Here is a 23,076-nt window from a genome sequence, read left to right on the forward strand (position 1 = left end):
AAAAGGGAAATGCATGGAAATCTTGAACTACTATTTTGGCAAAGGATCGAAATATATTGTCCGAATGATTAATAAGATTATATTTAGGATTATTCAGTGGACAGTGGACTCGGTCATAGAGATAAACTTTGTTCAGAATGCTTCAGACTAATCAAAACTACTTGTCAGGGAATAGCAGACTAAATTGAATAGAAGAGCATCTCTTTGCTGAACTGAACCTGGGAGTACCTCGTGGCTTATCTGTAACCATGTCTCCTGAACATGTTTGAAAAGCCATGGTCAGATTTAAAGTCTACAAACAGGATGATCTGTTGCAGAAGTTGGTACCAAATGTTCTCTGATTCAAATTAAAGTGTCCTATCCTACAGAATAGTGAATCATGCAAAGTCCTACAAATAAACCCAAAACACAATGAAAATCATACAAAGTCACAATGTTTTGAAAGTGATTATATAAGGCAATAAAATCACAAGTTGTAGTGTTGAGTAAAACATGCAAAATTTAAATAAATTCACGTATGTCTCTTTTCCCTGTAACAACTACTCTTAGGAGTACATACATAAGATCAATATCAGCCTTTTATCTCTGGCAGATTAAAATGCAAAGATATTAGCTTGCAATTACCTTGAATACCACCTAAACATGGAACCAAACATATAGCTCAACATTCTCAGTTAGATGCCACACTATGCCTAATAGAACTTCCATTCATATATTGTCTTTCATATTTGGGAGTTCCCAAAGTAATATAAAATAAATTATGACTGCTGTTTTGAAACGAAAACCAATTTGTACATGAATTAGAATCCATTTTTGGTGGAGGTTGCTGCAAAACTGAATGCCTATACAGTAGACCAGGTCTAATCCCTAGCCAGCACTCATGCTGCACTGAAAGTTACTATAGATTCCATAATCAGGATTTGAAGTGGTGCTTCAACCCACAACTTCAACTTAGGAGCATGAGTACCACCAGTCAAGTTCCAATATGCATTGAATAAATATGTTTGAGACTGGAACCAAAGGAGTTCCAATATTTCCTACTGTATTCATTATCTTTTGCAAATGTTCTTTCATGAAAATATCAAGCAGCAGAAATATTCCTCCATGAATGGAGCAAAGCAGACAGAGTATTGCTCTGTATCTTATTGCAGTGATGGTTTTGGTTCCCTTGAAAGGCGTTTCCAACTCAATTGTAATATCACAAAAAGAAAAATCTGCTAACAACATAAGAAAATACTATCATCCAAGATAATACTCTGCATGTAAATGAAACAGTGTAATACTAACCTCCAAGGTACTAAGTTGCATGGATTTTCATCATCAGGTAGGTAACTGATGCTTACTGAATTTGAATAGGTGAAACTCCCATTTTCTAACTTCGTATTCAAAACAAGCATGAAGACCTAAACCCATTATCATCCACATATTCCACTGCATGAACACGATTAAATTGACTAAAAGTAGAATTGTTTATGTCAAAAGCATTTCATTGAGAAAAAAACGCACTTATTTTCCCACAATGAATGGAGCATTAACAATTCAAACAGACTCTATGCAAAATCTTACTTTTGGGAATGTCCTGAGATTAAGTGGAAATAACATGAAACTTTAAGTGAGCCAAAATGCTGTCTTGCGTAAACAAGTGGGTGAATAATTTCCATGATTTTTTTTTATGGTTAAAGCAAGTTACACAGCCATATATTAAATCTAAACAACATTCATTAACCCAGCTATAATATTGATGTCTGCTAGAACAGTGAACATGTGATACTCTTTTTACAACTACATTAGCATCCAAAACAGAAGAAAACAGGAAAACTGTTACTTTTAAGAAACAGTCTGTATTTAAGGGAAAAGAACAAATAAACTTTCAAGAAACATTCTAAAACAAAGTACTGTTCAGACCATTTGTTTCCTGATCTTGAGTGGGCAACTTTATAAGTTTTCTATACATCACCAGTGAAATACACTAATATTTTTATAATACACTTTGCAAAGCAATCTGTTTTGGGTTCTAGTTGGCTGTTGAAAAACAATTTCCAATTTTTTTTAAAAGAATGCATACTGAGAGTCTAATTTAGACTTGCTTCCCATATAGAAAATATCAAACTTTAGGGTGTTTCACAGCCTTATTCTTCCATCCCATGACATTCTTTTCTCCACAAGTCCGAGGAAGAATATCACACGCTCTAAAGTTTGTTAAGAAAATAGAGTTTATTAAAAACAAATCCCTAAGCTCAACTTTTGGAGGAGCTTTCATCGCTTGTTATCTTTTTAAATTAAAAAAGAATAGAAAGCACTTCTACCTTATGTCAAAGTTTTAAAAACGTACAGCAAAAATTTGATTTTTTTTTCCCTGGTTGTTGGGTGTTCAGCCTTTGGAGTAAATCATATGGTCATTCTGAATACTGGGGAAAGCAAACAATTTGTTTAAAACTTTAAAACTAGACAGGACTGTAGGATAGCAGAAGCAATACTTTATACATCATTTTTTTATACAACTCTAAAGCTTCATAGCACAATAATGTGGTGTATACATCAATTACTACCACATCATGTGTTTTATTACAATTAGTTCCTATCACTGAGCCTCATCAGCTGCACCTGAATTTTTTGTATCAGGTTGATTACTGGAGGTAGGCTCCAACCCTACCATTCCTGCAGCTTTCAAATTCATGTTTGGTGAATCAGATTCTCCTTTAGCAGATTCAGGACCTGGGATCACGTCGGACTGTTTCATTATTTCTTCCTGTGTATCGCCATTAGATCTGTGATGCTCTTCAATGTTTTCATCAGTTTCTTCAGGCTTTTCTTTTCCACGCTGATCCATATCTCTATCCCTGCGAGATTCTTTGTCTCGTGAATCACGATCCCTATGTCCACTTGATCGTCTATTCCTTTCTTCTGAGTCTCTGTGTCTCTCACGTTCAGAGCTTCTTCTCCCCCATTCCCTTCTATCACGTCCACCACTATGGCGATCATGATCTCTATCTTCATGACGATTTCCATAACGATCATTTTCATTTCGGTTTCCACCAAAAGGACGATTTCTGAAATCTGATCTGCCAAAGCGTTGATCCTGGTCGCGATCCCTTCCTGGAGGAAATCCATGTCGGTCATTCCTAAATTGCCTTCCATCTCTATCCTCAGCCACACCAGGGCGACCAAAAACATTTTGAGGTGGAAACGGACCACGCATGGCATGAGGTGGAGGAACTCCATATCCTCCTGGCCCTGGAGGTGGTGGGCCCCTATGTAATAAATGTGGTAGCAGGGGACGTGGTGGAGCAACAGGAAACCTTTGCAGATGAGGTGGTGGAACCCCAGGCGGCCGCTGTAGCGGTATTAAACCAGGCCGCGCACCCAAGAGACCAGGGCTTGGTGGCTGTACACTCATTAAGGGAGTGTGCGCTGCAGTTCCACTTTGATTTCCTGAAGAATAAACACAAAGAAGTATGTTAAGCAAAATCATTAACTTACTTGTAGTGGAAAACAAAAGTAAAATTATTTGATGGGATATTAATACTCTAATACCAAACATTCAGTATTATATAGAGATATTTTGCCATCCAAATGGAGTACTACATTCAGTAGAACACAAAAAATCTGAACAGTAATAATGGCTCATACATTATTACCGTGCAATTTGCAAGGTGAAAATATCTAAGTTTTCCACCTTGAGATACAAATCCACACTACCTGTTAAAAAATAATTACATCAATACATTTTCATTTAATCCCTACAATGTAGATACATCCCAACAAGCCCATACTGACCCTCCAAAGAGTATCTCACCCAGACCCATTCCCCTACCATATTATTTTACATTTCTCCTGACTAATGCACCTAACCTATACATCCCTGAATACTATGGGCAATTTACCATGGCCAATTCACCTGACTTGCACATCTTTGGACTGTGGAGGAAACTGGAGTACCTGGAGGAAACCCTCGCAAACACAGGGAGAATGTGCAAACTCCATACAGACAGTCGGCCGAGGCTGGAATCGAATCTGAGACCCTGGTGCTGTTAGGCAGCAATGCTAATCACTGAGCCACTGTGCCACCCAAAACTTGGAAGAAATAAGGTGGCGATTGCCTTGTGATATTACTGCTAGATGTTATTCATCTATTATTAAATCCATTATTAATATACTATTATTGCTCTGGGGACCCCAGTTCAAGATCTGTCATGGCAGAAGGTGGAATTTGAATTCAATTCAATAAACATCTGGTATTAAGAATCTCCTGAAAACTATTGTCCATTGCCAGAAAAACCCATCTCTCTCACTAATGCTCTTCAGGGAAGGAAATCGGTCATCCTCACCTGGTCTGGGCTATATGTAACCAGAGACCCCCATGGCAAAGTGGTTGATCCTCAACTGACCTCTGAAATGGCCTAGCAAGCCACCCAGTTATATCAATCGCTATGCAGTCTCAGAGAAATTAAACCAAATGGACCAGCTGGCATCAATTTAGGCACCAGAGATGAGAATGGCAGAAGCAGCCATGTCAACCCTGCAGAGCATTCCTTACTAAAATCTGGGAGCTAGTGCCAAAATGAGAAGAAACTCACAGACTAGTCATGCAACAGCTTGATAGTAATAGTCATGAAATCATACTTTGGAGATAATGTCCCAGACACAACCATCACTTTCCCTGTATATGTTCTACCCCACTGGCAAGGCAGACCCACCAGAGTTGGTGACAGAGTGAAATACAGTCAACATGGAGTTACTCTTGGAGCCAAGTTGCCTTTAACATTGACTCTGGATCCCATGAAGTCTGATGACTGCAGATTAGAGATGGTTTTAGGTATGCCTGGTGCCGCTCCCGGCATGCCCTCTTGCTTGTTACCAGATACGACCCTCCCTCAGCTGATGAATCAGTACCCCTTCATTTTGAACAACAGTTGCAGGAACACGGAGGGTTGTGAGGGTGGAAATGTACTCCAGGTGCAGGATTTCAATGTCCACAACCAAGAATGGCTTGGTACCAGCCCTACTAATTGAGCTGGTGGGTCCGAAAGGACATAGCTGCTTAACTAGGTCTGCAGGTGTTTAAGGAATCGACAAGAGGAAAAATGTATTTGATCTCATCCTCTCAAATCTGCCAGCTGCAGATGCACCTGTTCATGAACGTACCAGTAAAAGTGACCAGCACAGAGTTGTTTTGGAGACAAAGTTCCACCTTTACAATAAATATAATCTGCATCATGTTGTGTGGCACTATCACTGCACTAAATGGGACAGACTTTGAACAGATCTAGCAACTCTAGACTGGGTATCCATCAGGCATTGTGGACCATCAACAGCAGCAGAATTTTAACCCAGCACAACCTGCAAAATCATGGCCAGTTATATACCCCATTCAATCATTACCATCAGGCCAGGTGACCGACTCTGATTCAATGGACAATGCAGGAGGGCATGCCTGGAGCAGCACCAGGTATACCTAAAAGTGACATGTCAATGTGGTGGACAACCTGCACACCAAACATTATAAGCAGCAAGTGACAGAGCTAAGATATTGCACAACCAACAGATGAGATCTCAGTTCTGCAGTCCAGCTACATTTAATTGTGAATAGTGGTCGTCAACTGAACGCCTCACGGGAGGTGGTGGCTCCACAAATATCACCATCCTCAATGATAAGGCTAAAAGATAAGGCTGAAGCATTTCAGGCAATCTTCAGCCAGAAGTGTAGAGTGGGATGATCCATCTCGGTCTCCTCCAGTGGTCCCTAGCAATACAGATATCAGTCATCAGCCAATTTGAATCACTCCTCGTGATATCAAGAAATGGTTAGAGGCACTGGATGAGACAAAGGCTATGGGCACTGACAACATTCTAGCAATAGCGCTGAAGACTTCTACGCCAAAACATGCAGCTCCCGTAGCCAAGCTCTTCCAGCACAGCTATAACAATATCTAGCCAACAATGTGGAAAATTTCCCAGCTATGTCCTGTACACAAAAAACAGGACAATCACCACCTCATCAGTAAATTATCATCAGTAAAGTGATGGAAGGTCTCCAACAGTGCTATCAAGCAGCACCTGCTCAGCAACGCCTCGGTCAGGGCCACTCAGCTCATTACAGCTTTGCTTCAAACATGGACAGAACAGGCTGAATTCCAGAGGGGAGGTGAGAGTAACAGCCCTTGATATCAAGGAGCCTGAACAGAACTGGAATCAATAGTGACCAGGAAACAAACTCTCCGCTGGTTTGAGTCATACCTGGCACATGGGGAAGACTGTTGTAGTTGTTGGAGGCCATTTTCAGGACATGCTTGCAGGATTTCATCAGGGTAGTGTCCTAGGCCCAAACATCTTAAGGTGTTTCAATAATGACCTTCCATCCATCATAAGATCAGAAGTGGGGACGATTGCACAATGTTCAGCATCATTCACAATTCCTCAGATACTGAAGCAATCCATGTTCAACAATATCTAGACAATACCCAACTTGTGCTGACAAGTGGCAATTAACATTTGCGCCACATAAAAGTGAGACAACAACATCTCAACACTGCACCTTGACATTCAATGGTGTTATCACTGAATTCCCCACTAACAACCACCTTGGGATTACCATTGACCAGAAAATCAAATGGACTTGCTGCATAAATAGTGACTGCAAGGGTAGGTCAGAGGCTAGGAATACTGCAGTGAGCAATTATCTCCTAACTCCTGAAAGCCTATTGACTATCTACAAGGCACAAGTCAGGAATGTAATGGAATACTCCCACTTGTCTGGTTCCACATCCACAAACATCTACTCCCTCTACCATCGATGCTCAGTAATAGTAGTGCGTACTATCCATAAGATGCACTGCAGATATTCAATGATCCTTGACAGTATCTTCCAAACCCATAATGACTTCCATCTAAAAGCGGATACTTGGGAACACCATTTCAACCAAAGTCCCCTCCAAGCCACTCAGCAACCTAACATGGAACTATATTGCTGTTCCTTCACTGTCGCCAAGTCAAAATCCTGGAATGCCCTAACAGCTCTATGGATCAACCCACAGCACATGAACCGTAGTAGTTTAAAAAGGCAGTGCACCATCACCTTCTCAAAGGCAACTAGAGACAGGCATATATGCTAGCCAGCCAGTAATCCAAAGAATGAACAAAGAAAGCTTACAAAATCTGTTTGCTAATGTTGTTAGTCTGATACATCAGAAATATCTAGGAGACACAGAACAAAATACATTTACCACTGTCATTTTTTTGAACATAACCATCCATGTTCTATTCAGGATAAGCTCTTCTGAAACACAAAACGGTAATGGAAAGACATGTTGATACAAGAAAGATACTAAACACAAGAAGGCCACAACTGTTTCCTGAGTTAAAAAAATAGCCTTGCATATGGAGACAGAATATAGGATGACTGAACTCAAAAGTGGGATAACAAACATTTTACTGCTTGACAATAAATTATTTGAGCTCAAATTTCTTTATAAATGATACTTTGGGATTATGATCGGCATGGACTGGTTGAACCAAAGGGTCTGTTTCCATGCTGTATGATTCTATGGCTCTACGATAATGCTGAAGGCAGTTTGGAGCACATTAGTACCAAAGCCCTCATCTTAAAGAATTTTTGCAGGACAACTTTATTCAGCTGCTGTTATTACAATAAAAGAAAAGCCAGAAAGGAAATAATTCAGTCAATGACATTCATGTCAGTTCTTTGTAAAGAAATGCATCTCGACCCACTCATCTTGCCTTTTCTCCACAGAATTGCAAATCTCACCCCAACAGCTAATTATGGAACACCTTATGCTATAACTGAATCTGGCCACACCACACTCAAAGGCTATCGTTTCCAGGACCTCGCACTCAACACAAGATGTTTTTCTTCAACCAGTCTCGGGTTCACTTTCCAATAGTTTTACATTTGTATTGTGGTTCTTCACCCTTCCCTATGTACTCTAATACTTATATTTGCTAAAACAAAAGGACAAGGCCTTTCCCACAGTTCATTTGCCAACAAATTAGCACTCTGTTCTAATGCAGTGTAAATGTGATATCCCCTTAAGTCTTTCTCACAAATTGACCTGACAAGTGCATGAGGAAAAGCTTCAGCAAAAGTCAAGTATTGCCTTTGTACATACATCACTTTGATCACACCATCACAGAACTTTACAAACGAGCCAGTAAATGTGTCAGGATGCATGCAGTAACAAACATAACTTTCATGCCACAGTTTCTTGAGATAATGGACTTGTTATTAGAAAAGACTAAACCTTGTATTTTGAAATTAATCTGCTTTTTAAAAAATCAGTCAGGGATAGTATACAGGAAGTTTACTTGTTTCTTGGCTGGAGAGCACCTTAGAAATTTGTAGGATTGGCTTTTCCTCCCAACCAAACTGGAATATTCCTGCAAAGACATGTCTTTAGCCATAGATCATCATCCATCATAGTTTCTAACAGAATGGGAGGTGTTTCACTTTCCAGTTTCAAAACTGTTGCCTTCTTTGAACAACACTACCGAAGATTTAGATTATATATCAGAGAGATGAGTCACTGACTGGAAGTAAGCAATCTGTACATTCACAATGATCCATGACTCTTGCATACAATACTCGTGATAATACACAACGGATAAGCAACTACAATTTTTCAAATGTCCGTTTGGGAACCAGTCTAGGCAACAAATTTTAGATGAAAACTAAAAGTTTCTTCTTCCATTTTATAGAAAGATGGTCATTCACCTGCAATATCTTTGACCAACAGATGGTACAATCTTTTACAATAATAATTTAAATATATATTTTCCACAAAAATATCCACATCAATTAGATCTTCAATAGCATGACAAAAGATAACAACCTGAAAGCTGATTTTTGACAATGTGCTAAACTGACATTCATGTTTTCTCTTCTGACCCAGTCATAACAAGCCCATAAACAAGCTATTAATTACCCTGAAAATACCTACACTGAAGTAAATACATATTTGAAAAATATAGCAATGATCAGACCCAGACTGGTTAGCCCTGCCATTCAAACCCCAATTACGATGTTCAGGTAGGTCAGGAATTACACACTCAGAAAAGCGATACAGCTGACATATTTCAATGTAAAAGAACAGTGTGTTTATCAAATGCAGACTTAGAGTCTCTCAGCAAGCAGACTCAAAAACAACAGTAGTTTGTTTTTTCCAATTTTCATCCATCATAATACTTTAAATATGAAACTTCAAACTGTGCAATATCTTGCTGCCAAACTCAATGACCACTTTGATTTTGTAAGCCTCAAATCCACTTTCTTGCCTTACAAGCATCATCTTCAATTCCCTTAATGATTAGGGATCAATCTCTCAGTCTTGAATACACCTAATGACCCAGCCTCTTCAGCCCTTTGTGGTAAAGAATTCCACAGATTCACTACTCTCAGAGAAGAAATTCCTTCTGTCTTAATCATGTGACCCCTAATTCTAAGATTGTACCCTCTGGTCCTAGACTCTTCCGCAAGAGATAACAACCTCTTAGCATTTACCCTGTCAAGTTCCCGAAGAATTGCGTATGTTTCCTGTTGTTCTAAAGTCCAATGGAGTGTGAAAATACTTAAACCTTCCTCATATAACAGGCCCTCCATACCTGGAATTCATTTAGTGCAGCTTCTCTGGATTGCCCCCAATACCAAATAAACCAAGGGGCAAAAACTGTTCATAGTATACCAGCTGTGGTCTGACTGGTACCTTGCACAGTTTGAGCAACACCTCCCTATTTTTATACTCAATTCCCTTGGAAATAAAGATCAATACTCCATTTGTCTTCCTTGTGACATGGGATAAGAGTAGGAATAAACCTGTCAATTTCTCAGTGACCAGTGGGATACTGCAGGGATCAGTGCTTGGATCCCAGGTATTCACAATATACATAAGTGATTTAGAGGAGGGAACTAAAAGCAATATATTGAAGTGAACAAGTGACAACGCTGGGTAGGAAGTCAAGCAGTTAAGATGATGAAGAGATGCTTCAGTTTGATTGAGGCCAGTTCAGGAGAGACAGATTTTCTCTCTCTCTCTCTCACACACACACACACACAGCGAGTGAGAGAGACACACTTAGAGCGAGACACATACAAAGAGACAGAGAGAGCGAGACACACCGCGCAAGAGAGAGAGATACACACAGAGACAGAGAGAGAGAGACATACAGAGACACAAAGACACAGAGAGAGAGAGAGAGAGAGAGACACGCACAGAGAGACACACCCAGAAGGAGAGACAGAGAGAGAAAGACACACACAGAGACACAGACAGATCAGGGGTCTGCCAGGATGGTAAATTTCCCATTGAAACAAATGGGTTTACACCTATCCACTGTTTCAGGCTTCTGCAATAGGTCTTGAAATGTACCTCCTGCAGGTACGGGGGAATTACTGTATCACTGAAGTTCAGAAGAACATGGGAGTGATTTTATAGAAACCTATAAAATTCTAATTTGTCTAGACAGGGTAAAAACAGGAAAGAATATTCCAATGACCAGAGAGTCCAGAACCAAGGACATTATCTATGGAAATGGGATGGGTCTTTTTGGATTGTGAAGTGTCTTCATCCAGTGAGTGTGAACTTATGGAATTCTCTTAAATAGTTAAGGCCAAAACAATGAATGCTTTCAAAGAGTTAGATATAGTTTTTTTTGGGCTAAATTGATCAAAGGACATTGGATGGAAGCTGCAATTATCAGTCATGATCATATTGAATGGCAAACAAGGCTTATGGCTTACTCCTGCTTTTATTCTGTTTTTATTTTACCCACTGTACTTTTTGTGACTCTTGCACAAGGACTCCAAATCCCTCAATCCTAGCAATCTCTGGATCTACCACACACTTGTGAAGATCCAGGAATCCGTTATAAGATAATTTCCTATGATCCCACAACAGCCCTCAGCTAAACAGTTTCTCCTCTCTCAGGCAATCTCTTTCTTACGAAAAGCAACAGAAGTATCTGACACCTAGTAAACTTGGTCTTTAAACCAACAGTCAAGGAAACCGTAGCATCGTCTTTACTGAAATTCACCTTTTTCATTGTGACTCCTCAGATACTAATGCAGTCCATGTTCAAATATAGTAGGACTTATCCATCATTCAAACTTGGGGTGATTGAGCAACAAATAAATCATGCCACACAAATGTCAGACAGTGCCCATCTCTAACAAAAGCAGCTAACTATCGCCCCATGACACTCAGTTGCAGTATCATTGCTAAACCCCCATTAGTGAAATCCTGGGAGTTACCACTGACAGAAACAGACAGCCATATAATACAATGGCTATCATGGCTCAGAAGCTAGGAATTATCTAGCAATTAACTCATCTTCTATCTCTCAAAATCTCTCTCTCAAGGCACAAGTGTGAAGAAATATTCTGCACAAATCTGGACAGGCACAGCTCCAACAGCACTCAAAAAGCTCAAAGCATCCAGAACAAAGCAGTCCATTTGACTGGCTCCCTGTTTATCACTTTGAATATCCACTCACTCCACCATCAGAGCGACAGCAATTCTTAGCATCTATAAGATACAATGCAGCGACCCTTCAATGACAGCACCTTCTAAATTTACAAATACAATCAGAAAGACAAGAGATGCCTGGGCACACCATCATTACAAGTTCTCCTCAAAGCTATCCACTTCAGAATAGCTCTGGCTTTCCTCCATTATTGCTGAGTTAACTCCTGGAGCTTCTTTCCTGAAAGCGGTGTGTGCCCTTAACCATCTTGAGATAGCAGTGGTTCTAGGAAGCAGATCACCACTTTTTCCAAGGCTGGCCTAGCCAGTGACGTCCATGTCTATAAATTAATTTTAACAAGTGAAACTTTCTAGATTTCGTTTATTTTCAAGCATTCAGATAAAATGGGATTCTGTAATTTGGTGAGTGATTTGCATAAAAGCAAAATACTGCAAATGGAGGAGATGTGAAACTCAGCAGTTCTGTCAGCATCTTTGGACACCAAAAAACAAATAAAAGCAAAGGACTATAAATGCTAGACATGTAGAACAAAAATGAAGCTCTCAGATTTTGTCTATTCACAGATGATGCCAGACTTGCTGAACATTCCCAATACTTTCAGTTTTAACAACTGAGTCATTTGGGCTTGCATCATAACCTACTTTTACCTCTGAATGATGAAGGCATATAAATGCTCACAAAATAAGGAAATAAATGGAAAGTCTACTACTGCAACAAAGATAGTTAACTGGCCAGGTATCTCTGCTTGAATATAACTGGAATAAAAAAATGACTGTCTATTTAAGTACTAAGTCGGTGAATGCGTATCCTTATAAATACAATGTCCTTATTTTTGCTCAATGGAATGAACTTGCGTTGTTATTTCCGCTAAAAGGATCATCTCATGAAAGGTAATCTATTGCAGAAGCTTGAAATGACTAAGAACAATAGTAAACTGAAGATTCAAGATCTCAATCCCACAAAAATAGCTTACGCAACAATATCAGCCATATAAACTGGAGCAAAGGTATTTCCTAAAAACCATCAGATCACAAAGAGAAACCTCCAAAATAATGAAACCCTACTCTGTTGAACCAACAGACAAAAATTCTCGTAAAACTTCAAGTTGATGAACTGATACTACCAACTTGAATTTATCAAGTCCAGTTTGCATGCAAAATCAAAGCACAAAGGATTGGTGGTAATACACTTTCACTGATTAAAAATTATCATGCAGGAAACACAGCAAGAACAAATAAGTCATTTTCAGACTAGAAGGCATTGACTAATGGGGTACTGCAGATATCACTGCTTCAGCCCCAACTATTCGCAAGTTAGATCAGGGAATGGAGTATTAAGTTGCCATGTTTGCTGAGGATCCAAAATTAGGTGGAATTAAGAGTCATAAAGAGAACCAAGTAGTTCCTGGGTAATTTAATGAAGTTGAATGAGTAGGCAAATATATGGCAGATGCACTATAACATTAGAGGAATGTGAAGTGGTTCAATAGCAAAAAACACGATTGGCAGAGTTTTATTTGAATAATGATAGATTACCAAAGACTGACATACAAAGGGGCACTGGGTGTCCCAGTAGAATATCCATTGAGTGTATCATATGCAGGTTTGGTCTCCTTACCCAAGAAAGGACATATTTGCATCACAGGATGTTCACAAGACTGATTCTTGGATTGGCCAGTTTGCCATCTGAGGAAAGACTGGGCCAATTGCACCTGTATTCATTGAGGTTTCAAAGAACAAGAAGGTACCTCATTAAAATGTATAAACTTCTCAGAGGGCTGAACAAACTGTACACAGGGATAATGTGCTCCCTGGCTCAGGAATCCAGAATAATTGATCATGATTTCAGGATACCAGGTAGGCCAATTTGAACTGAAGCAAGGAGACATTTCTTCACTCAGAGGGTGGTGAACCTGTGAAATTCTCGACGACAAAAGGTTGTGGAGGCAAAGTCACTAAATACATTCAAGACAGGAATGGATTTCTAGAAACTAAAGGTGTCAAGGCATATGGGGAGATCACAGGAGTATGGCATTGGATCAGACACAAGTATATCAAATAGCAGAATGGACTTGATAAGCCAAATAGCTTTCCTCTTATTTTGCTTGTTTCAATGATCTAAATCTAAACTATTCTAAAAAATTATTTACAAGCCTATTTCCTTTACAAAGTGAACAACATTGAAAGTGTGCTGTTGGAAAAGTACAGCAGGTCAGACAGCATCTGAGGAGCAGGACAATCAATGTTTCAGACATAAACCCTTCATCACGACTTATGCCCAAAACATCAATTCACCTGCTCCTTGGACACTGCCTGATCTGCTGTGGTTTTCCAGCACCACACTCTCGACTCTGATCTCCAGCATCTACAGTCCTCACTTTCCAATAAGTAAGCAACATATGCTCATCACTAGAAGCAGGGCAAAATGCACAGCCATTGATCCCAATGGGAAGTATGATACACACAATGATGATTTTGTGGGGTCCTGTTGGAATGTCTCAAAGGCTGGAGTTGTGCCTGTGACTAAATACTGTAGTGTACTTTTTGGAGTCCAGGGGAACATGAGCCCATGTCAAGAGGGTGATTAATTAGAATTAGAGCAATCCATCACTGAACTGCACTTGGGTGGGTTGCCAGATCAGCGTAAGAACTGTAATCACTTATGACATTCAATGACACTGTGTCATTAATCATAGAATCCCTATAGTGAAGAGGCCAACTGGCCCATCGAGCCTGTGATCCTCTGAAGAGTATCCCACCCAGACCCATCCTCTTCCCATAACCTCGCAGCCAACATAACTAACCCACCTAGCCTGCACATCCCTGGACACTATAATGCAACTTAGCACATTCAAATCTACTTCCCATGCAAATCCTTTGGCTTGCAGGTGGAAACTTTGAAAACCCATGCAGGCATAGGGAGAATGTGAAAACTCCACAGTCACCCACGGCTTGAATCAAATTCGGGTCCTTGGCACTGTGAGACAATAATGTTAACTAATCTATGGGGAAATCGCATGCAATGTATTTTGTTTGCAGGTGATGTGTCTAATGAGGTGCTCAATCACAGTATTTACCCATGCTTAATTCTAAATGCTAGAAATAAGTTGCCCGTGTACAGGAGATTGTATCACCCATTAAACTATGAAATCTTGTGTCTTTAATGTCTCAATCAGTCCCCTTGACCTTAGCTTTATTATTTTAAAATAAAGATCACTGATCTTTAGTTAAATTGTAACAAAGTTGCTGGTCTGGTATCATAACTTATCTGTCCTTCGTAAGCATCTTCAATGTGATAGACAAGTGTATAACCAGACTGGACAACCACATTTTTGAGAGTTCAGTACATCTAAGTTCATTACAATTCGTTAAAAATATGCAATTTTTTTTCCAATGTCAATCTCCAAAGAGTACTTCAAAAAAATAATCTTACGATTTAATTTGGATTTTTGCATAACTGTGATTGTCAAGTGCAGGAATCTATCAAACTGACATGTGTTTCTCAAAAAAATCATTACAAAACAATTATTGGATACACTAAGTGAATAGGAAAATCTATCAGATGATAAGTAGTGTGCATGTACTTCTAAATAATTAGATGAATGCAACATACATGAAACTTGTCACTTTGAATATTCAGAATAATAATTAATCTGTTGCTTAATTTTAAGTCTTTTAAAGCAAACACAAGATCAGATCCATATGCTTCAAATCTAATCATACAACCTTAAATATGACCTGCTTATAAATATTCCCCTTATTCTCCACCTACCCTTTCTAAAATTCCAAGATGGAAGGGCTTACCAATGACAGGCATAGCTTGTGTTGTAGAGAATGGTACGTTGGTACCTCCCAGCCCAGGGTTATGTCCCTGTACAGGTCCAAAATATTTAGTACCATCTGTAACGTCCTCACTGTTTCTCAGCGTAGACACTAAGGTAGGGGTCGGGTTCCTCAGTGAGGAATTCTTTGCACTATCTTCCTGGGAACCCAGTGGTGTTGCTGGATAAAATTACATCTTATTAGTATGCATTTATAAGATAAAAATCAAATTATTTAAGAAATTTTACAAATTATACTTCATATTAAATATTTTATGGCTAGACTGGCTAGAATAATCTTAGAAACATTGATCACCATTTTATGAAACAATGATTATGCAATAGCTCCAGCCTTAAGCATTTAGGTAACAGCAACACAATTCTACTTCATCACCAGATTAATTTCAACGAAATCATGTAAAATGTGAACTGACATCTTGCAACCACAGTCGCACTTTACCATTCAAATTCTGAAAGATGAGAAAACACTCTTAAACTTTCAATAAAACCCATAAAACATGCCCAGAATTTTCTATCAGATAACTTTCAAACTGAAGTCCCTAATTCAGTGCATTGTAATTTATCCCCCCCTCTCCCCCTCCGTTATGACCCAACAGAGACTTGAAAAACATTGTGTTCCCTCTATGAAAAATGTAAGAGTTGAGTAGGGAGGCTGGGAGGGCAGGGACTGGTTACAGCAAGAACACAGCTGTTATAACTTGGTCAAGAGCTCCATGGTACAATTACTGCCTCCAAACTCAACGTCTGTTTGTGACTCCACTTGGGATTCCCATCTCCCACTGTGATAAGCCCTGTCTGAATACTGCATGTTTACATAAACTGCTGTCTCATTCCCCAACAATAAATATATATATATATATAAACATAAGTGGCATATTTCTGGTGTGGTGGGACTTCCACCCAATCTGGAGTTGGCCCTTTAACCCCAACATATATTTTGGTCCCAAGATCATTTACAACTATGGTTTCCAACCTCCACAAAGTGACTGAGCTAATCTCAAGTTGAATCTAACAGCAACAGACTTGGATGCATGGCTTTCATGCCCAGTGAAAAAGTGTTTGAATTATTCCATGTAGATATGGTACAGATGCCTTTCAAGGCGAAAACAGATGGTCACCATAAAATGGTAAGTACTTTAGTGCATCACTTCTAATGTTCGTGAGGATTTCGTGCAACAGAATATATATTTACCTGAAACTGGAAAATGAACCTAAAATTACTTCCACTCAACTATTTTTGCTGGCAGAGCCAAAGTGCTATGGAAACAATGACTACAAGCGGCAGTGGTGCTGCCTTAATTTTCAAACACTTGTCATTAGCTACAGTTCTGACACAGCATCTCCCTGTAACTAATGGTACGCAGTGTCAACAGTGAACCTGCTCCTCAAAGATTGCTACAGAACATCATGACATCTGTGTGAAAGTTGACTATACCTTAGAAAAAAAGCCAAGTTTTCCAACAAACCATTTGTACATTCACAAATGTAATTTAGGCATAGACTGTGGCTGTAGAACCTGAACTGCTACCTTCTCGAGAAATCTGACCAACTTCACTGAGTTTGATGTGATAACAGCGCAGTTTAATCAAGCGAGTACAGTGAATGTATATATGGATTTTCAGAAGGCATTTGAGAAATTCCACATAGGAAGCTCACCAAAAAGAGAGAGGGGTAACGAATTAAGAAAAAAATTGGCAATATGGATTCAAAATTAGATGTGAAAGAGAGCCAAGAGTTATAATGGATGAATAATTTTCAGACTTAGGATGAGTTACAATGGTCTCCTCCAAATGTCAGAGATCTACAGCATGGAAAAAGGTCCTTTGGTCTATGGCCAAGCCAGTCAAAAACAACAATTTAACTATTCTAATCCCATTTTCTTGCACTTGATTCAAAAGCCGTGTATGCCTTGGTATCACAACAAGATGCATCTGAAATACTTAAATGTTTTGAGGGTTTCTGCCTCTACTACTCTCATAGGCACTGGGTTCCTGATTCCCACCACCCCCAGGTGAAAAAGGTTTTCCTGACATTTCCGCTTACCTTAAATCTATGCCACTGGTCCAGCCATCAAGGGAAAAAGCTTTCATGTCTACCTTATCCATGCCACTCAATTTTATACACCTCAATCACCTCTGCTTGACCAAAAACCACCTCAGTTCCAATCTCTCTTCATAAACTCACCAGCACAGCCAACACCCCAGTAAATCTCCTCTGTGCTTTTTTGAATGCTATCATTCCTATAATGTGGATTCCAGAACTGTATATACTTGCTGTGGCCTAAACAACTTTTTAATGCAGTTCCAGCATGACTTGCCTGCTCTTGAAGCTGTGTGTATTAACGGGATAAAGGCAGGTATACCACATGCCTCTTAACCACTTTATCCACCTGACCTGATACCATAACGGGGCAGTATATTTTCCAGGGTTCTGCTGTTCATCACATATTCTCTTGCCTTGTTTGTTCTGCCCAGTGCAAAGTTTCACATTTATCTAGGTTGAATTCCAATTGCCACTGATAGCCCGCCTAACCTGCCCATTCACATCCTTTTGTAAGCTACATCTATCCTCCTCACTATTTATCATCCCACCACTGTTTGTATCATCTGTGAACTTATGGATCAACTCTTCTACATTCGAGTCCAATCATTTATATAAACCAGAATCAGCAAGAGCCCAATATTGACCCCTGTGGGACTCCACTGGACACATACTTTCAGTTGGAAAAACATCCCATAACCATCACCCTCTGTTTTTTGCCACTCAGCCAACTGTGCATCTAATGTGCCAAATTTCCTTGGATTCCATGGGGTCTTACCAACCACCCCCACCCCCCTCCATGTACTGCAAAGTAGTACATCATGGTAAACAGAATTTTAGGCATCAGACAGAATAATGAAATTGACAGACATTGGAAAGAATGGCACATTTATGAGAAGTGTAGATTATCACAGCCACCTTGGCATTCACATATTTGAATTCTCAAAGGGGGCAATGCAAGTAAACAAGGTGGTTAAGTGATTATATGGGTTGCTTACATTTATAATAAAAAATTCATAAAAACAAAGATTCTGCTATAAATCACTGATGAAGTCTGAACTGCAGTCTTGTGTACAACTCTGGTTATCACACCAAGAAAATCCAAAGGCACCAAAGGGGAGGCTCACTAGATATCCAGGAATGAAAAGTTCAGTCATGAAGAGTAATTGAATAAGTGAAGCCTATTCTCCTTGGAACACAGGAGGTTTAAAGGTAACTTCGAGGTTTCCAAAATGTTGAGAAGTTTCAAGTAGAATGACAAGAAGATAATCCCTCCAACAAAATGTTAAACAATCGAAGGTCAGTCAAAATTCACCAGCAAGAGATCTCGAGGAAATAAGAAAAATATTTTTAAGAGTTGTTGGGATATGAGAATGCTCTAATTGAAAATGTTGTGCAAGTCGATTCCATAAATAATTCTAAAAGGCAATTGCACGTGGACTTAAAGGTGAGAAACATAAGGGTTATGACAGAGATGGGACAAATTACAACCAATTGCTGAAAAAGGGAGCATAGGTACATTTTGGATCAAACTGCCATCCTTATAGCTGCATAATCTATATTTTCTACATTCCGCCATTGTTGCGTCCAAGTTTTAAGATACAGACATTACTGCCATTAGGGGTCTACCTAATGCTCTTGTGGGGACTTTGGACACAAGCACTTTCCTTGAACAATGAATTCCTAAGACAGAAAAGGTGAAGATTCTTTTAACACTTTGGCCTTTACATATGGCATAGCAACACAATGGTGATTTTAAAAAGGCTTTAAAATAGCCTGTCGCTGTAGTTCCTTTCAATTTGTTTACATTCAGCTTTTTGAAAAATAATCAAGTGACTAACCAGTCATCAAAAGCCTAGTTTTTGTAATTCAACTACATACTGCCAATTCAGCAGAACGCAGACTGAAGGAAACTGCAGAATTAATGACAATTATTATTCAAAATCTGCAACTTTGCACTGTACTCATGCATTCCTAACCTTGTATTCCTATAATTGAGTATGTGATATTAAAATGTAATTCTAATTCAATTATTTAAATAATGTGATCACAAGGGTATAATTGCTCAGGCAAAGCAGGTGCAGAGTGTACATTGTTGCTTTTTACATTAGTTTTACACACCAAGCTCAAGCCTAGGAATAAAATAACACCATGAACCTAACTACAAAATCTGTTTCAAATGGCATATACATCACCCATAGCAGCAGCATGCACGCGTTAAGTGACTATACGGTCATAAGATCAAGAACATTACCTTCTGAATTTATTCAGAGACCTCTCATTCTATAGCACCAGTCTAGTCTATTAGTATATTGTTTTCTTACGCTGATTAAGCTCAATAGATCTTTTTTCATATATATTTTAAAACTTCTTTAAAGGGATTTTAAAATTCCCAAATTACAACTTCCATTAAAATTTTGAAATATGGTCTAAAATCTAAAGCATCCTCAACTTTGAGGATATAGTTAAAATGGCCACAGTCTTCACTGGTTTAACTAATTCCCTAACACTGCTTACTAGATCTCCACATAGTCAAACTGATTACAAAAGGAAGTCAACCAAGTCCCAGACCAACTTGCCATTGTGGATTGTCCTGGCTGGCTCCTCTGCAAATTTCCTCTAATCAGGAGCACAATACGCACTCCTTTTATCTTAATGAAAGCATGCAATACACATAGGCTCTGTTTTAAAATAGTGTATTCAATATTTGGGTGATCGAAGTTCACCTCTATATATGGAGAAAAGGAATTGTGTGGTTTACTTTACCAAATTCCTTTCATAACTGTATGCCTGATTGAACCTTTAATAGCAGCTGAAAATTTTTCATTTCATTCGCATTTTGAAGTCCAGGCAAATTTTAACTAGCAGAATAATACCAAAAATATTGACTGATGATTTTTACAGCACTTAGTATGTTACTTGAAAAGTGCCATAATGTTTAAAAAGACAAAGAATAAAACTATTGAAAAGAAACATTCCTTACATAACAGCCTGCCAGCACTTCTGAATCATAGAATCCCTACAGTGCACATACAGGCCATCTGGCCCACTGAGCCTCCACCGTTTCTCCAAACAGCATCCAACCCAAACCCAATCCATAAACCCATAATTCACCTAATCTGCACATCACTGGTCACTATGGGGCAATTTAGTAAAGCCAATCGACTTTATCTGCACATGTTTGGACTGTGGGAGGAAATCAGAGTACCAGGAGGAAACCCACGCAGACACCGGGAGAATGTACAAACTTCATACAGCCAGTCACCCCAGACTGGAATCAAACACGGTTCCCTGGATTTGTGAGGCAGCAGTGCTAACCACTGTGCTAAGTGCCACACAGTGCTGTTCTGACTTAAGAAAATTCCTCCTGATGCCGACGATGTGCTTATTTTTTTCTCATGTTGTGCAGTCTGCTGGTTGCTGACATGAGGTAGGCTTATCTAAGAACTACATTATGCCTCAAAAATCTCTTCAAAAAGCTAACCTTGCGATATTTTTCCCACAAAGGAAACCTTCCAAATGGAAAGCAAATTAACTTAAACATTTACATGGCATTAAACACTGCAGATGCTCAAGATCTGAAATAAAAATAGAAAATGCTGGAAGCACTCAGCAAGTTCAAGACAGAAACAGTTATTGTTTCAGGTTGACAATGGCAGTATATGTAAATCCAGAATTATTTATTATTTACATTCACATTTAGTTATTTACTGAACAACAGATATTTCAATCTGCTTGAAGCCACAAAGTTATGAAATTAAATTCAAGAAGGTGACTAACCAGGAAGATGGGAAGACTCGCATGTTGGAATGTTCGTTCCTGAACTCCCAATGGGCATTGCAGAACTCAGTGGAGGAATAGGCCCTGGTGGAAGATAACCTGAAATAATAGAACATTTACAGGATCAAAATAGGTTCTTTGCATAATAATCCAGAAATGGATTACTTAATGATGATTGTCAAGTCCAAAATGTGTTCACTTTTTCTAACCTAGTTTATATTTCTAAGGATGAATGTACATTACAATGTATTGGCAATACTGCCACAAATAATTGAAAGATACATTTTAATGTTTAATTAGTTTTATTAAGCATATTTTACATGTTCTTTTATAACTTCGAAGCAAAGTAGGTAATAAGCTAAATTAAAGGTATTTTCTCCACAAGCTAAACAATGAGCAATGAGTAAACTTGTTTAGATAAATAAAAAACCTTTAGCATTGTTAGAAAGTACTGATTTCCATTTATGAATGGAGGGAGATAAAAGGGGGACAAAGTTTTGGCGAACATACAAGACAATAGAATGGCAGATTAAATGGCTCTCTCTCATAGTGTAGCATTCTCTGATTTCTACAAGGGTCTTGACTTTATGAAATAGAAAGCTGTGAAGAATTCTGCACAAACATAAATCTGAAATACTGAAAGATGGTTAAATGCTATTTTGTTCAAGTAAAATATTGACATGTTAACTAGCATGATGTATTCTTTGTACTTGGATAATTTTGTAATGATCTGTTTGAATTAAGAAAGCCCACCAAATAACTGTACTTCAAAAAAAATTAAGTGTGAAGGTAATGGTATTGAGTAGTGATGTTGATCCATCAATCCAATGGTCAAGAACTCAAATCAGAAAATGGAACGTTGCATTACATTTTGGATTTTGGTTTTATTATTCATGCTGCTTTGGGGCCTCGAACAAGGTGTGGGTGCGTGTGTGTGGGTGCGCGCGCCTGTGTGCGTGCGTGCGTCTGCATGCGTGTGCGTGTGCGCATGCATGCATCTGGATTTGACACCTCTTGCGGTGGCAAGAGCAGTGGGAAATCAGAAGATTGAGAAGGCTACAAAAACAAACAGAGGATAACAAAGAGAGTAATAAGAAAGGAGAGGATCAAATATGAAGGTAGGCTAGCCAGAAATATTAGAAATGATAGTAAAAGTTTCTTTCAATACATAAGAAACAAATGACAGACAAAAGTAGACACTGGGCCACTTCAAACGGATGCTGGAAGCCTAGTGATGGGAAATAAGGAAATAGCAGGAGAACTTAACAAGTACTTTGCATCAGTTTTCACAGTGGAAGACATGAGTAATATCCCAACAATTAAAGGGAGTCAGGGGGCTGAGTTGAGTATGGTTGCCATTACAAAAGAGATAGTGCTAGAAAAGCTAAAAAGTCTTAAAATTGATAAATCTCCTGGCCCCGATGGGATACATCCTAGAGTTCTGAGAGAGGTGGCTGAGGAAATAGTGGAGGCATTGTTTGAGATCTTTCAAGAGTCACTGGAGTCAGGGAAAGTCCCGGATAATTGTAAGATCGCTGTTGTAACTCCCTTGTTCAAGAAAGGATCAAGACAAAAGATGGAAAATTATAGGCCAATTAGCCTAATTTCAGTTGTTGGTAAAATTCTAGAATCCATCATTAAGGATGAGGTTTCTAAATTCTTAGAAGAGCAAAGTCTGATTAGAACAAGTCAACATGGATTTAGTAAGGGGAGGTCATGCCTGACAAACCTGTTGGCATTCTTTGAAGATGTGACAAGTAGGTTAGACCAGGGAAACCCAGTGGATGTGGTCTATCTAGACTTCCAAAAGGCCTTTGATAAGGTGCCACACGGGAGGCTGCTGAGCAAGGTGAGGGCCCATAGTGTTCGAGGTGAGCTACTGGGATGGATTGAGGATTGGCTGTCCAACAGAAGGCAGAGAG

At 39.0% G+C, this 23,076-nt stretch overlaps 1 protein-coding gene across 2 annotated transcripts in view; it reads right to left on the reverse strand.

The window, feature by feature from the left end:
- Positions 1–1,819: 1,819 nt before the first annotated feature.
- The window catches only part of scaf4a (SR-related CTD-associated factor 4a), an 87,838-nt gene continuing 66,581 nt past the window's right edge, over positions 1,820–23,076 (reverse strand). Inside the window, exons 18-20 of one of the 2 annotated variants that reach the window (XM_072584983.1) lie at positions 21,155–21,253; positions 15,297–15,494; positions 1,820–3,432 (exon numbers count right to left, since the gene is read on the reverse strand). In XM_072584983.1, coding sequence (XP_072441084.1) covers positions 2,582–3,432; positions 15,297–15,494; positions 21,155–21,253 — 1,148 coding nt within the window. In that variant the 3' untranslated portion in view covers positions 1,820–2,581. The remainder of the gene's footprint in view (positions 3,433–15,296; positions 15,495–21,154; positions 21,254–23,076) is intronic. The other variant, XM_072584984.1, reaches the window with a different exon arrangement.

Source organism: Chiloscyllium punctatum, chromosome 15, assembly GCF_047496795.1.
Source record: "Chiloscyllium punctatum isolate Juve2018m chromosome 15, sChiPun1.3, whole genome shotgun sequence".
In the NCBI taxonomy this organism is placed as follows: Eukaryota; Metazoa; Chordata; class Chondrichthyes; order Orectolobiformes; family Hemiscylliidae; genus Chiloscyllium; species Chiloscyllium punctatum.